At 39.9% G+C, this 16,005-nt stretch overlaps 1 protein-coding gene and 1 long non-coding RNA gene across 2 annotated transcripts in view; one reads left to right on the plus strand and one right to left on the minus strand.

The window, feature by feature from the left end:
• The window catches only part of LOC121641669 (gastrula zinc finger protein XlCGF57.1-like), a 58,599-nt gene extending 49,196 nt beyond the window's left edge, over positions 1-9,403 (plus strand). The window contains exon 2 of the mRNA XM_041987947.1: positions 6,592-9,403. Within this exon, the coding sequence (XP_041843881.1) occupies positions 6,963-8,159 (1,197 nt within the window). The 5' untranslated portion in view covers positions 6,592-6,962 and the 3' untranslated portion in view covers positions 8,160-9,403. The remainder of the gene's footprint in view (positions 1-6,591) is intronic.
• On the minus strand, positions 1,161-1,852 carry LOC121641726. Its single transcript, XR_006010783.1, has 3 exons — positions 1,808-1,852; positions 1,669-1,711; positions 1,161-1,297 (listed from the first exon to the last, which is right to left on the minus strand). It is a non-coding gene; the product is annotated as an uncharacterized LOC121641726 (long non-coding RNA).
• Positions 9,404-16,005: the final 6,602 nt, after the last annotated feature.

Consider the following 16,005-nt stretch of genomic DNA (forward strand, 5'->3'; position numbering starts at 1 on the left):
CCTCACGATCATCAAACTTGTGCCAATATAACATCATATTCGGAGTATGGTTATTACTGAAAGAAACGGAATGGATCAAGTACAGTATTTGGAGAATTTGACAAAGTGAGTTAATAAACACGCAGTGTTGACAAATTAATTGCATTCTTTTAATCTAAGAAGAATCGGAAACTTCATGGAAAATAATATAAAATATAATCTCAAACAGCTGCCATTGTTGCCATGAGCTGCACAGCCAGCATACAGCTGGTTTTGTTTGTGGAAGCTGGTGTTGATAAGATTAAATAAAGAATATTTTTATCATCCAATTATTGCTAGTCTAATAATTAATCACTTAACCTTTAATTAGTCCTCTCATTTTTTTCTTTTGTTTTGGGTTTTCTTGCTCCCAATCATATAAACTATGCTGTAGTTTTAGCTACTCAAATCTCTTCTGTACTACGCTGAATAAAATTAACATTTTTATTCCCCCAGCCCATCACAGTTTGCCAACCAGTTGCCGCTGCCTGCCACGACCCTACAAGAGTGCGGCTTGCCACCAGGTCTGCCTGTTTACAGCTGCTGCAACAGATACTGCACCTACAAGCATGTCCTTGTATTGGTACAGCTGAAGTCATAATACATTGTTTTGGGGTGTCCAAACCCTTTCTGATAGTTTGTTCTATGTGGTTGTAATTGTCCCAGCTAAAGTTAAAAAATGTAACCTGTAGTTAATTCATAACAAACATTTTATTTAAAGAAAACACTTAACCTGTTAGTTTTTTTATCAGTTGTACTTTACAAACTAAAATGTTTAATGTTTTGTGTGTGTCTTTGTAGGTGTTGCAGTTTAACTAAAAGTTGATTTGTTGACTGTGGCCTCCTTTATGGTAATTCTGGACAAATAAAAGAAAGATGATACAGCATTTTGAAAGAGTGCTGTCTTTAATAACATTTTTATAAAGAAAAAAACAGAGTCTGTAGATAATCTCCACTGGATTTGGCCAGTTTGCCAGATGCTGTGTTTTATTATGATCATTGAACAATCTTAATCATCTTCACATCTGGCAAACTTTGTAGTTTTTTTAGCAATGATTTCAACGCAGAACATCTCATAGTCCTGCTTTCTTTCAAAAATAAAAGTTCAGAGATCTGCTGGAGAACTCTCATCAAGTTCCTCATCCTAACTTTGCAAAGCCTTCGTGTCTCATTTTGTTCATCTTTGTTCATTAAGACAGCTGGAAACACAACTTCCACTGAAGCTTAAAGTTCGGCACCGATCAGCTGCAGCCATGATGTCACGTAGTAAAATCCTTTCCTGCGAAAGGGCACACATTTTTAAGTTAGTTTTCATATTAAGATGGACAAAGATGGATTTTTCAACATTTCATATTTAATATCTTTGTGGCCTTTAATATACAGTAGGTAGGTAGAGAGGTAGGTTGGTCAGTGTGAGAGGGTGACGTACAACAAGGTGTCCTAGAAGGGATTTGAACCTTGGCCACATTAGCACCTTTACAAGGTGCAGCTGCTCAACCAGGTGACCTAAATGACATTCCTACATATCTTGTGTTTTTTTTTCTATATGAAACACCAGAAAGTAGTTTACCTATAAAATTGAGTTTGGGCATCAGTTAAAATATTTATTGAAAAGTATCCGTCAAGGTATGGAGGTTAAAAATGTCTCACCTGTTCAGTTTCTGTGTCTTCAACTGGAGTCTTATCTGCAGGGCTGCAAAAAATCAATGAATAAAAAGATTAATACTCACATTGAGCAACATATGGGTGTGAAGGCGACCATAGCTACAACAAAATCACTGTCCTGTACCTTTCACTATGCTTGGATGCACTTTCCAGGAGCACACATTCTGCTTCATACCTGAAATGTGGCCTTTTTTTCAACCACAGAATCATAACCTAAAATCACATAAAGAACAATAGCCATAATAAAACAACTGTTAATATTTTAAAATGCTCATATTTACAGTCAGCTGGATTCTATATATTAATGTTGGTGCATATCTTCAGTAGCTCACCTCAGGCAGAATGACCTCTGTGATGAATTGCTGCTTCTCAGCAACAGAAGCCGGCGATGACGGCGTCTTGTCCAGTCGCTGGATGCTGCTAAGTCAAGCAAAGACAAATAAAATCAGTATATGTTGATAGAGGAGATTGGTAATATAACAGCAATCTCACTGACATATACAGTATGTACCTGAAAGAGCATGTTATTCCATCTACCTTTTTTTCCCCTCTTAGTCCTCTATATATTTGTAATATGTCAATAGGGTATGTCATTATGTCACTTCTTTCTGCCCAAAACAACAAAGCATACTACAAACATCACTAAATAATGCAAAAATAAAAAATAAAAATATATAATTTTCTCTGTAATGTTTCCGAAGGGTCGGATCCAATCCTGCATGTTTCCACAGATAAAGTCTGTTGGAAAGAACGCAGCCTTTCTCCAGATTTCTTTGCAAATCCTGTATTTGACTAATGTTTAGCTGTGTATAAAGTTTTATATTGTCTGAACAACTGTGAGCACCATCGTGGCTAGTGTTAATTTTATCAGACATTTTAAAATTTTGTCTCAGTTTTAGTCCAGTTTCAATCGCGCTTATTAGTTTTTATCACATTTAATCAACCTCATCTAATTTTTATTTAGTCAAGTTTTAGTTGACTATAAGTTGAGCATTTTAGTCTTTTAGTCCAAGAAAACATAACTTTATTTGTCTAGTCTTAGTCAACAAAAACTGTCAATTTTAGTCTAGTTTGTCAGGACAAACATTTAACCCTTTTAATTTTGTCAGCAGATAATACTGAACATTGTTAGTAGAACATTGTTAAATGTAGTTTAGCATTGTTAAACTACATTTAACATTTAAAACTCATACTTAAAATATAACAATCCTATTTTATGTAGAAATTATTACAGGCATTTTTATGTTTATATGCATTTATTTATATTAATATTGATGCCAATTCAAATCAAACGTCCTTGTGATGGCAACCTGAAGACAAACAGAACAGCATTTTGTTTTTTTTTTAGCTTGGAACCCCATTTTGATATCAGAAAACTCTAGCGACCCCAGACATTCAAAACACAATTTAACTTTTTTTTATACCACATTAAGACAATTTCATGTATGAAAATGCAGGTTAAAGATGTTTTGAAGTGTGGCATATTATTTTATCTAGATCATTTGTTTTAGTACGTTTTAGTTTGCATCCATGTGTAGCTCTGAAGTGTTTTGTGTTCACTATAGTTCGTCACCTCCTGACTGGCCCATGTGTGTAAACGTGCCTGCTGCATGTTTGAAGAGGGGCGTGTGTGAGTGACCAAAGACCCGAGGAGGAGGCGGAGGAGACAGGATTTGACAAAGTCATATGATATAATATAATATAATTTTCGTCTCGTCTTTGTTCGTTAACTAAAATTTCCATACATTTTATTCCAGTTTTTATTTAGTGAACTACATTTTCGTCTCGTTTTTATTAGTTCACGAAAATGCATTCTGATTTAGTCCCAGTTATTGTTCATTAATGGGTGTTTTATAAAAGTCTAGTCTAGTTTTCGTCCGGTGAAAAATGTGAGTTGACGAAAATATTTTTGTTTAGTTTTTGTTAGTGTCGTTCGAACAACTGACATACAGCGCGGTCTAACAGTAGGGTATTAATAACTTTTATGCAACAAGAACTATATACGTTTACAATCCAAATACAAGTCGTGGCTGTACATAAAATCACATTAACCCTCTCATTATACTTACCATCTGGTTCATGCCTGGTGCAGGTTGCAGGCACTTCCCCCGTTCCCTGGTGCTCCAAAGAGCTGCCGCAGAACGGTTGAAGCAGCTTACATCCACCAACATTTCTGTGCCTAACGACATTTGTTTACGGTTATAAACGTTAGGCTGTGGAGAGTCGGGCCATCCGCTTCGGCAGGCTCTGGCAGTCCGTGACAAGTCGCGGCCACAACCAGTAGTTGCCGTGCCACGATTTGAGCATCGTCTCAGCGCCCGGGAACGGTGACGAGAACTGTGCGTTCTTACATGTGATTGGACTAATACTTCACAAGGGAAACGATTAGTTAGAAGAGGCGAGTGTCCCTCCCCCGGTGTCTTTTTTTTTCTTTTTTTTTTTCTAGTTTTTCAGAGTGTTGGTTTCAGAGTTTCAAATCAAAGCAGCGAGAGAACACTGCCATAAATCACCTCATCGCAACTCGCAGCGGTGCAGACGAAACTCCGAAAAGTTCATCCGCCCAGATTTCAAAGTAAAATTTAATCCTTACAAAATGATGTTTGGAGAAGATTTTAACATTTCAAAACTCAGGTTTCAAGGTTTCAAAGCTTTTTTGCGAAGATGCACACAGCAGTTTTCAGATCTCATATTACAAGGTTTCAAAAGTTTTTTACAAACTAATGTGGTGGGAGAACAATGCCATATTTGAAACTCTGAAAATGTAGACTTGAAATCTGTAAGGTTGCAACAAGAGGTTTGAATCTCTGAAAATGTGAGGCTGAAACTCTGTAATATGCATGTTGCACTTATGAAAAATAAAAATTCAAGTACAAAATTATGCTTGCAGAGATTCAAACTTTTTTGTCAGACTTTCAAAATACTTTTCAAGGTTTCAAAGCTTTTTTGCGAAGATGCACACAGCAGTTTTCAGATCTCATATTACAAGGTTTCAAAAGTTTTTTACAAACTAATGTGGTGGGAGAACAATGCCATATTTGAAACTCTGAAAATGTAGACTTGAAATCTGTAAGGTTGCAACAAGAGGTTTGAATCTCTGAAAATGTGAAGCTGAAACTCTGTAATATGCATGTTGCACTTATGAAAAATAAAAATTCAAGTACAAAATTATGCTTGCAGAGATTCAAACTTTTTTGTCAGACTTTCAAAATACTTTTCAAGGTTTCAAAACTTATTTTCAGACTTGCAAAACTTTATTTCAGGTCTTAAATTTTCAAACACTGACTTTCAAAGTTTCAAAACGTTTTCTTTCAGTTTCAGATTATGGCAGTGTTCTCATCTCATAGACTTCTGCGTGGATGAGCAGTTAGTTCCATATAAAGGGCACGGCAGTTTTATGCAGTACATGCCAGTGAAACCAGCCAGGTATGGCCTGAAAATGTGGGTAGCCTGTGACGTAAAAACATCTTACTGCATGTGAGTTTGTACACCGCCCGATCAGCTGGTGCTCATTATTATAAAACATTATTGCCATGGTTGGCTCTAGCAGAAGAATTGTGCAAAGCAACTGCAACAACTGCCGAAAACCTCTTTGCAAGGAACATTACTTCAGTTTGCAGCTCCTGCCTCCCCTAAACAGTTCGCGTTATGTTGGTATTGTTGTTGTTATTGTTCAATTCATTCCTAGATATTGTTTATGGTCTATTTTCTGTTAGCCTTCATGGTGTTATAATGAATGGCTTGACTTGTTACATGGACTGTAGGTGAGACTCTTTGTTACAGTGTGTGAGGTCTGATGCGGTTTAAAAAAAAAAAAAAAAAAAAAAATAGACAATAAAATAATTCATTTATTATTTAGTATAACTTGATTTTATGCGCATATTTCTGTGCAGAAGGGTACAAAACAGGAGTTTTTGACACTAAGCAAAAACTAATAATGCGTATAAATTAATTTCTAAGCTAATCTTTAACTTCCGCAAATTAAAAATTAATTAAAAATTCATTAATCATTGATATGGATGATTAGAATTGATCCTGGTTTGAAGAATAAAAAAGTAAAAAAGAAATATAAATGAAATATTTTATATAACTTTTTACATGCACAGTTATGTGTGTTAGGGTGCAAAAGGGGATTTTTTTTTCAAAGGGGTGCATAAGGGTTGAGTGCGTGGGCAACACAGCACAGTTTACCTAATTGCAGGCGCTTAAAAACCATATTTATAATGGCAGCATTATCTGCAGTGATTGCTACTATTTTTTCAGAAACTCTGACAGAACACCACTGATTTTCTCTGCCACAACACAACCCATCTGTGCTTTGTACACAGCTTTTGTTTTTAGCACTTTTTGCTGCATTTTGCCCTCCACTATTTAGTGTGCTGTGCTACTCCAGCCATCACATGAGAGTGCAACAGATCAGATGTCACTGAGCCCTGTAATTTGCTGTAGAAACATTGCCAAGAGTCTGGAATGAGTAAAAGTATATAAAGTTTATTACAAGAGAAGTATTGAATACAGAATTACTTGCAAGTTGAGAGCAGTCTTCTGAACCCTGAAGCAGGAAGACAATGCAGCCTAGGCGGAGTAGTCGAATGCAGATCCACTGAGCTTTCAACACAGATCCCATTGAAGACAAATTGATGAAATAAAAGACCAGGAAGAGACAAAAGGTTTTATACCTTTCTGTTGACAACTGGAGGTCATCCTTACCAGATAAGGCTGAGACAAAGCAGAGCCTGTCTCCCCTCAGGCCTCAGAGCTTGGGCACATAAATCTGAAGACTGGAGTTAAGCTATATCCCAGATGTGCGTCAGACAGTACCTAAGGAAAGATGAGGGTCACCATGTTCTGTCAATGGATCTACACATGGTCAAATGAAGAAATGAACAGAATTTTTTGTTTGTTTTTCAGTGTTATCTGCAGATGCCTACAACTGTTGGTGGTAGAAGAAGGAGTTCCCTGCAAATGTGGTCTTGACAAGCAGGACTTGGAGCATCTCTCCATAAAACAGGAACCAGAGGATCTGTGGTCCAATCAGGATAAGTGATGGAAGATGGAATGACGACAGGGCACATAGGTCAGGTGTAAACAGTGACGTGGAGTGTAACACTGCCAGAAAATCCCTCAGCTGCTCTGAATGTGGTCAAGAGTTTCACCACCAACGATCTCTCTATAGACATTTAACAAAGAAACCTTTATATAAACCATACAAGATGTTTTAAAGTGATGCAAAATGTAAACTTGCAGGAAAGTGTCGACACATGTAAAAGCTGTTAAATTTAATGTTTATGTCAACATCAACAATCTGTGGTAAAATGACTGAATGTGGACAAAGATTTAGTCAAAAGACAAACTTAAAGCTACACATGAGAATCCACACAGGAGACAAACCATTCAGCTGTGATGAATGTGGACAAAGATTTAGTCGCAAGACAAACTTAAACCGACACATGAGAATCCACACAGGAGACAAACCATTCAACTGTGATGAATGTGGACAACGATTTAGTCAAAAGACAAACTTAAACCAACACATGAGAATCCACACAGGAGACAAACCATTCAGCTGTGATGAATGTGGACAACGATTTAGTCAAAAGACACACTTAAACCAACACATGAGAATCCACACAGTAGACAAACCATTCAGGTGTGATGAATGTGGACAAAGATTTAGTCAACAGCCACACTTAAACAGACACATGAGAATCCACACAGGAGACAAACCATTCAGCTGTGATGAATGTGGACAACGATTTAGTCAAAAGACAAACTTAAACCAACACATGAGAATCCACACAGGAGACAAACCATTCAGCTGTGATGAATGTGGACAACGATTTAGTCAAAAGACACACTTAAACCAACACATGAGAATTCACACAGGAGACAAACCATTCAGCTGTGATGAATGTGGACAAAGATTTAGTCGACAGACACACTTAAACCAACACATTAGAATTCACACAGGAGACAAACCATTCAGCTGTAATGAATGTGGACAAAGATTTGTTGGAAAGGGGGACTTAAACAGACACATGAGAATCCACACAGGAGACAAACCATTCAGCTGTGATGAATGTGGACAAAGATTTAGTCAACAGCCACACTTAAACACACACATGAGAATTCACACAGGAGACAAACCATTCAGCTGTGATGAATGTGGACAAAGATTTAGTCAAAAGACAAGCTTAAACCAACACATGAGAATTCACACAGGAGACAAACCATTCAGCTGTGATGAATGTGGACAACGATATAGTCACAAGTCAAGCTTAAATCAACACATGAGAATCCACACAGGAGACAAACCATTCAGCTGTGATGAATGTGGACAAAGATTTAGTCGCAAGACAAACTTAAACACACACATGAGAATCCACACAGGACAGAGACCGTTTCCTTGTGAGGTTTGTGGTGAATTATTTAGATGGCGTGTCTCTTTAAAAGGACACATGCGTGTCCACACAAAATAGAAACGACGAAAGTGCAAAATTTTGCTACTAATATGTAAACAATGTTGTTTACAGTGTAAATATGAGCTGGTTAGAGGAACTTCAAGGGGGTATTCTACGGTGGTTATACACTGTGGTGTCTCTTCAGTACCCACCATTGACCTTGACTTGAACATTACCTGGTCATGCCTAGGGCAAAATGTGCCTCATCAGATTTTGTTGTCTTTTTTTAGTAGTTGAAATCTGTTGTTCATTCATTCATTGCCCATTGGTACCTTCACAAATTTGTCCATATTTTGCTAGCAGCTAAGATCCTAATCTCGATGAGCTCGCAAGACAGGTGAAGAGTTGTTATGATGCAAAAACACAAATTAATAACTTAGATCCTTACAAGCTGAATGATGAATGACGTTCAGGTTTAGGTGTTTCCACCTGTTCAGTCTCAGACATTTGTGTTTATCTGGTGTTTGGACGTTCTGTCAAGAATTTAAAAATTACTGATGATTAAATGCTCCTGCAGCCATTTTACAAAGGGAAGGAAGAGGACCGAGTCTAGAAACATTTGGCTGCAACAACATCGCCTCTCGCCTGACTAACTTGGATAGGCTCTAGCCCCACAAACTGGTATAGAACATGGATGGCAGTATGGGCGATATAATGTGTTGTTGTTCACCTGAGGGTTGTATTTACTTATAAGCCTGGTACACACATAACAATATTTGGGCTGTTTTTGTCCTGATTTTGCCTCTTCCCAACCTTGGATGGCAAACGCCCGATCATCGTGTGATTTCCCTGTCCAGTCATAATATGGTCTGTGGTGTGTTATGAGCCGATTTGTCCCGATAATCTGCTCCGATATGGGTCATAGCCGACAGTTGGGAACATTGAACACGTTTAATATTTCAGTGCAGATTTCTGAAGAACACCGCCGACTCGTGCATTGTGACTGTGTGGGGGGTGACGTGGCACGGAATGTGGCCAATCAGAGCGAGCAGGCTGGGGAACAAGGAAGTAAACAAAGTCCTTGATCACGCCGTCTCCAGTCTGATATTTTTTTTACTTCTGCCTTTTTCTGTTAACAATGGTCCCAAGACCTCCATCATTCTCCCGTCCTATATATTCCCTTCTTTCCGATTGTTACCATGTTTCTTCTTCTTTGCTTTGTGCCATTTGTTGCCATGCTTCTTTTTCTACGTTTTTTGCTGGTTGTTGATGTTGTTCTTCTACATTTTTTGCCGGTTATTGATGTGGTTCTTCTACGTTTTTTGCCGGTTGTTGCTATGGTTCTTCTTCTACGTTTTTTTGCCAGTTGTTGGTATGGTTCTTCTTCTGCATTTTTTGCCGGTTGTTGATATGGTTCTTCTTCTACATTTTTTGCCGGTTGTTGATGTGGTTCTTCTACGTTTTTTGCCGGTTGTTGATATGGTTCTTCTTCTGCGTCTTTTTTAGTTCTGCCTTTTTCTGTTAACGATTGTCCCAAGACCTCCATCATTCCCCCCGTCCTGTATATCCCCTTCCATGCTGTGTTATGGTCTTCCGATTGTTACCATGTTTCTTCTTCTTTGCTTTGTGCCAGTTGTTGCCATGCTTCTTTTTCTACGTTTTTTGCCGGTTGTTGATGTGGTTCTTCTACGTTTTTTGCCGGTTGTTGATGTGGTTCATCTACTTTTTTACGCCAGTTGTTGCTATGGTTTTTCTTCTACGTTTTTTGCCAGTTGTTGCTATGGTTCTTCTTCCACGTTTTTTGCCAGTTGTTGGTATGGTTCTTCTTCTACATTTTCTACCGGTTGTTGCTATGGTTCTTCTTCTACATTTTTTTCCGGTTGTTGATGTGGTTCTTCTATGTTTTTTCCGGTTGTTGATATGGTACTTCTTTACGTTTTTTGCCGGTCGTTGGTGTGGTTCTTCTATGTTTTTTGCTGGTTGTTGCTATGTTTCATCTTCTATGTTTCAATGTTTGACCAGCTCGGAGGACTAGATTGTAGATGAGTTGCTGGACTGCATCGTCGTGTGTGTTCTGTGATTACATTTTCGGAGCACACAACGCAGTACGATCAAAACTGACTTTTGACCAGATAAAAAAAGATTTCCTATGATTAAAAAAATCATTGTGTGTACCAGGCTTTAGAGACCTATTTGAAGACTAGATATTTCTTCACTATATTCTGATACATAAAAATGTATTATTTAAGGGGGACATGTTTTTTTAGCTTTCATGAATATAGATTATTTCTTGTAAAGACAAGTTTTTTTTACAAGGATCTTTCAGATAATTTGCTAACAAAATGCCTTATCTAAATACTTTCCACATTGTATGATTTTATCAATGTAATTGTATATTATTAGATTACTGTAACCTGCTGCAAGAAGCAGACTTCTCCATTTAATCCTTCTCATAAGATTTATAACTTTAGGTGGTTAGTTCTTTTTTTTTTTTATTTAATTTCTTTTTTGTTTTAAATATATCCAGAAACTCATTACTTTTTTTCTATAACTTCTAAATCATTTATTTTATTATAAGTTAATGGAAAACATAATACTTGGATGTCAGAATTTGACTATAGTGTTTAGATTATTCTCCCTGTAATAGTAGCCACGAGCAGAGCGTATTAATTTGTGTTAACTATATTCATGTGTACGTGTATGTCCTATGTCATATATCTCAATAAAAGATGTCAGAGTTTTCTGAGATCTGACAAACAGGTAATGGTCCCTGACTCGTCCTTATATGAGGGTAATCAAGAAATTTAGATCAAACGAGGGGCCTTTTGGATATGGGGCTCCCCTTGAATCTTAAATGTTCTTTTATTATTATTTTAAAATATGTTTTTCCTTATAACAGGAATGGAGAAACATATGAAAATAGGTGGATAGAGGAGAATTAGAAAGAGAAAAGATGGAGAAAGGAAGAACAAAACTAAAGGTAGAAAACAAATTGCAATCAAAGCTAAACAGATAAACTAAACAGCCTGGAATGAAACAGTAAACATCCTGAAGGCTTCTAAAGCCCTGTTTTTATCATCTGGTCCGGACACATTTCCACAGAAACTGGGATGGGTACCCTAATATCCGACCCGACCCGTTTTACTTTTTCATGCCCTTCCGTTGGGGTACCAATCCAACCGACCTGACACGAAAGGGTGGAGTTTTACACACTGCAATTTGTAGATCAGTTCAGGAAAACCTGACAAAAACAACAAAGTAGGAATGGCTTCTTGTTTAGAGCAACATATTTTCTTTGTTGATTAAATCTCCATTTAAAATTGAATTACAAAGCACTGCTAAGAAAAAACACAAACTGTTGGATGATCACAATCTCCTCCTTTGTTTCTGTGTGGTGTTTTGATTCTATTCTAATTAAGGTGCTGCGATGGCTCTACGTAGCTTAAGGCATCTACAACTATCCAACTGATATTTCGCCTCTCAGTAAAGGTTATGGTTGGCTTTGGAAACGCAGCGAGGTGAGTTTCCAAACATATCCACACCCTAACCAGTCCAACCCGACCTGCACCCATTGGTAGAAATCAGCCTTACGAGAACTCAACAGACAATCTATAGGGGCACCTGTGAGAAGAAAAACTGCAGAAACCCAGAACTGCAACAAACACAAGTATATGTGTGGGTGTCAACATGTGTCGTTTGTAGGTGTGTGTACTAAGCATTAGGGGAAAGTTGTGTTGAGTGTTTATGTAAATGCAGCCGCACTACCTCCAAGGATCAGAGGCAGACCGAGAGGGTCCAAGCCTCGGTCAACCAGCAGCCACCACAGAGCAGAACTGAGACAGACCACTGCAGCAATGGTGGACAGTTCCCCAACACCAGGGCCCAGCCTTCACCACCCAGCCCATGCTGGGGCACCCCCAGGTCACCGAGTTTGCCCAGTGTGGAGAGTGCAGTAATATTACACTTTAACCACGTTGCAAGGTCTTCACATACCTGAAGCAAAAACTTCTGAAAAGGTGTGCAAAAACATAAAGCATGTAAATAATCATTGAGTGCAGGGGTGGCCAACGTCGGTCCTCAAGAGCCACAATCCAGCAGGTTTTCCATGCATCCCTGCGCCAGCACACCAGCACATGTAAGCAGATGTTTGATGATGTTAGACCCATCTTGAACACTCTTTGTCCTGGGGGATGCGCCTCTGCATCTGGGTGGGAGGTGATGGGGGTGGCTGGGGGTGGAGGTGGAGACCGGATTTGGGGCTCACTGCCCTCTGGTCTGCCAGGGATGTCTCCCACAGAGCATGGTGGGAGGGAGGGGGAGGTGCTGGGGAGTGCGATTGGGAAGTTCGTATGCTGTGTGTGTGTTTATACTTTTTTTGTTGTTGTTGTTGTTGTTTTTTTAACCTGTCCTGTCCAGCATCATAGCAAGCATAATGATAATCTGGTTGCTGTATTGGGCTTAACAAATTTGCTCTGCCAAGGGGAGGCCTATGGGTAAGGCTCCTCTTGATATTCTGATTTATTAGAAGAGGAGACAAAAACACCACAGACAGAAGGTAACGACCCTTCAATCCAAACTTTCAACCAGGCAACAAACTGTTACACCTGTACATGAACACAGCAGAAAATTTCCTACGGCTTTTACTGAAAAACGGAGCTGCTAGTCATTAAGACTTCTTAAATAACAAAATCAAAAAGACATATCACAAAAGTAGCACACTAACCAGATACAAACTCACAGGGAAAAAAAAGAAATTGTCTCTTAGTTTATAAACCCACTGGACAACTCAATGACTGTGTCAGCATGCCGATTATGAGGTTTAAGGAGTGATCAGTGATGAAGAGTGCTGAGTGAGATGGTGCAAATGCGACCACACCTCTAGGTGGCTAGAGGCAGACCAGGGAAACCCAGAGACCCGGGCCCTCAGCAGCAGCCCTGTAGCAATAAACCCAAGCACCCACCCTGGGAACCAGGGCACCATCGATTCCCCCCACCTACTCCAATCTCCACCTCATGGTGGGATGATGATAGTGCCAAGCATCACAAAGGCCAAAATCCTTCATATACTGTTTAACACTTTCTGTGGATTGCTAGTCTTGATGACTTCCTGTGATACTATGTTGGTCTGGTATAACTGAGTGAGGTGAAAAGGGAGTGAAAAAATGGCTGAATCTAGCCGTCAGTGTAAATAACGTCTTCGAGACAACTTGGCTGTAAACAAATTTTAAGTAACAAAAAACCCTAAGTGCTTTTTAGAAAATCCATCACTTTCCTCCATCTTGTCATCCCCAATTTCTGTCCACAGCTTTCTCAGCTTACAGGCTGCAGGTAGTGTTGTTTTCACATTATTTATTTATTTTTTTTCTTAGCGCACCCTCTCACACACCTCTATACACCAACACCTCAATACGTGCACATACCTCCACAAACACACGTCACGCACATACCTATAAACACACACACCGGTGCCCACATACACACACACTCTCATACCCCTCCATACACATACACCACTACACACACACTCACATACATACCTGCATATACACACAAGCACCTCCATACATACTCACGCCTCCACCCACTCCTTCACTCCTCCACACACACCTCGACCTCCACGTGCACACACTCATATATACATACCTTCACACACACCCACATCCCACATAGACCTCCACACACACACCCGCACACTACTCACACACACACAAACACACCCCCACCCAGGTTCCGGGGCTGCGACCAAGCACCAGGGCACGGACCAACCCCCGGCACGGCACATCCGGACGGGCCCAGCCCCCCCCAGCAGCGGCAGACCCCCCACCCCCAGGAGCGGGGGGAGACCCGACGCCCCAGAGCCCGGGGCCCCCACCCGGCCCACCCCGGGCCCGACCGGCCACCCGGCCAGGGGCCGACGGACACCGACCCAGGCACCCCGGCAGCCACCCCCCACCGCCACGAGGCAGCCCCACCCCGGGGCCCACCCAATGCCGCCCGCCCAGACCGGAACCCCCAGCCGACCCAGCAGCGGAGCAGCCTAGATCCCCACCCAGGAGACAACCGGAGACCTGAAGCCACCAGGGACCCCCCACCCACATCCGCCCCCATCCCAGCGAAGCCGCAATCCTCCACCTACATTAAGTGATGTAGCCAGTCACAGGGGACCAGAGGGAATGAAAGTCATCTGACTGGGTCCTGGAGGAGGCAGACATTGTCTCAATGCTGATGTGATCTAACAGGAGATTTCTAAACTGCTGGATAGACAAATTATTCTTATCTTTCCAGTTCACAAGAATAGTTTTCTTTGCGATGCATAAGACTGCGAGGACCAAGTTTATGGAGTGTATTCCTATGTTGGTGTCACCCAGGTCGCCCAGTAGGCAAAGTGTGGGGTTTGCAGGAAAACTAGTTTTAAACCATTTTGAGAGATCTTCACACACCTTAATCCAGAACCTTTGGACAGGTGTGCAGGACCACAGCGCATGGATGTAGCTATCAGAGGTGTTCTCAGAGCAGTGTGGGCAGATATCTGATGGTGAAAGGCCCATCCTGAACATCCTGTGTCCTGTATAATGAGTTCTATGGAGAATTTTGAATTGTATTAGTTGTATATTTGAATTCTGAGTCATTTTAAACGTGTTTAAACATATTTGTGACCATCTTTTCTGATCAAAGTTATTAGATAAATCATCTTCCCATTTTGAAGTTGGGAGAGATATCCTGTCTTCTAGCTTTGCAAGTAATCTATATATTTTTGATAATAATTTTGGAGTATTATGATTCAGGAATTCTGCTATTCTGACAGGAAGCTGCAAGTCTAACTGTACAGGGGTATACTTCTTACATATAATTGATTTTAGTTGGTGGTACTCTAAGAATTTATTGCTGTTGATTCCATACTGTGAGACAATTGTGTTGAAAGATACAAAGTTTCCATTTTCTATTATCTGTCCTAACTGTTGTATTCCTTTAGTCTTCCATTGAGTGAAGTTTATCATCTTTTTGTTCTGCAGGATGTCAGGGTTGTTCCAGATGGGTGTAAGTCTACATGGAAAGAGGGAAGATCTGGTTATCTTACAGAATTCCCACCAAGCCATTAAGGAAAAACGGATGTTAAGGCTTTTAAAGCACTTATATGGTTTAATGGTTGAGCTGATGAACGGCAGGTCAGAGATGACTAAGTCCTCACACAAAGCCTGCTCCATATCTAGCCACGGCTCATCCAGATAACTGGGTTTGAGCCACTTGGAGATGTACTGCAGCCTGTTAGCTATAAAGTAGTTATTAAAGTTTGGTAGGTCCAGTCCTCCTCTATCTTTAGTCTGCTGTAAGGTTTTAAGACTGATACGTGACGGCTTGTTTTTCCAAAGAAACTTGGATATGAAAGAGTCCAGAGATTTAAACCAACTGGTGGAGGGTTTAGTGGGTATCATTGAAAATAAATAATTAACTTTAGGTAGGATCATCATCTTAATGGTGGCAACTCTCCCCATTATTGAGATGGGTAAGCGCCTCCACCGTAAGAGATCATCTTCTATTGTTTTTAGTAGCTGAACATAGTTTAATTTTGTTAAATCTGATAATCTGGGGGAAATATTTATACCTAAATATCTAATGTTTCCTGTCTGTATTTTGATATTAGGGATGTTTTGTAGGTCACAGTTGATGGACATGGCTGTAGTCTTAGACCAGTTAATAGAATAATCAGATATTGATGAGAACTTATTAATAACTGTGATTGTCTCAGAGAGTGATGTTTGTGAGTTCTGAAGGAAGAGTAATACATCATCTGCATAAAGACTTATTTTATGTTCTATATTTTTGCCCTGGATTCCTTTAATTTCTGTATTTTGTCTAATAGCAGCTGCTAACGGCTCTATGAAAATGGCAAAAAGTGAGGGGGAGAGTGGGCAGCCCTGTCTGG

Source organism: Melanotaenia boesemani, chromosome 6, assembly GCF_017639745.1.
Source record: "Melanotaenia boesemani isolate fMelBoe1 chromosome 6, fMelBoe1.pri, whole genome shotgun sequence".
In the NCBI taxonomy this organism is placed as follows: domain Eukaryota; kingdom Metazoa; phylum Chordata; class Actinopteri; order Atheriniformes; family Melanotaeniidae; genus Melanotaenia; species Melanotaenia boesemani.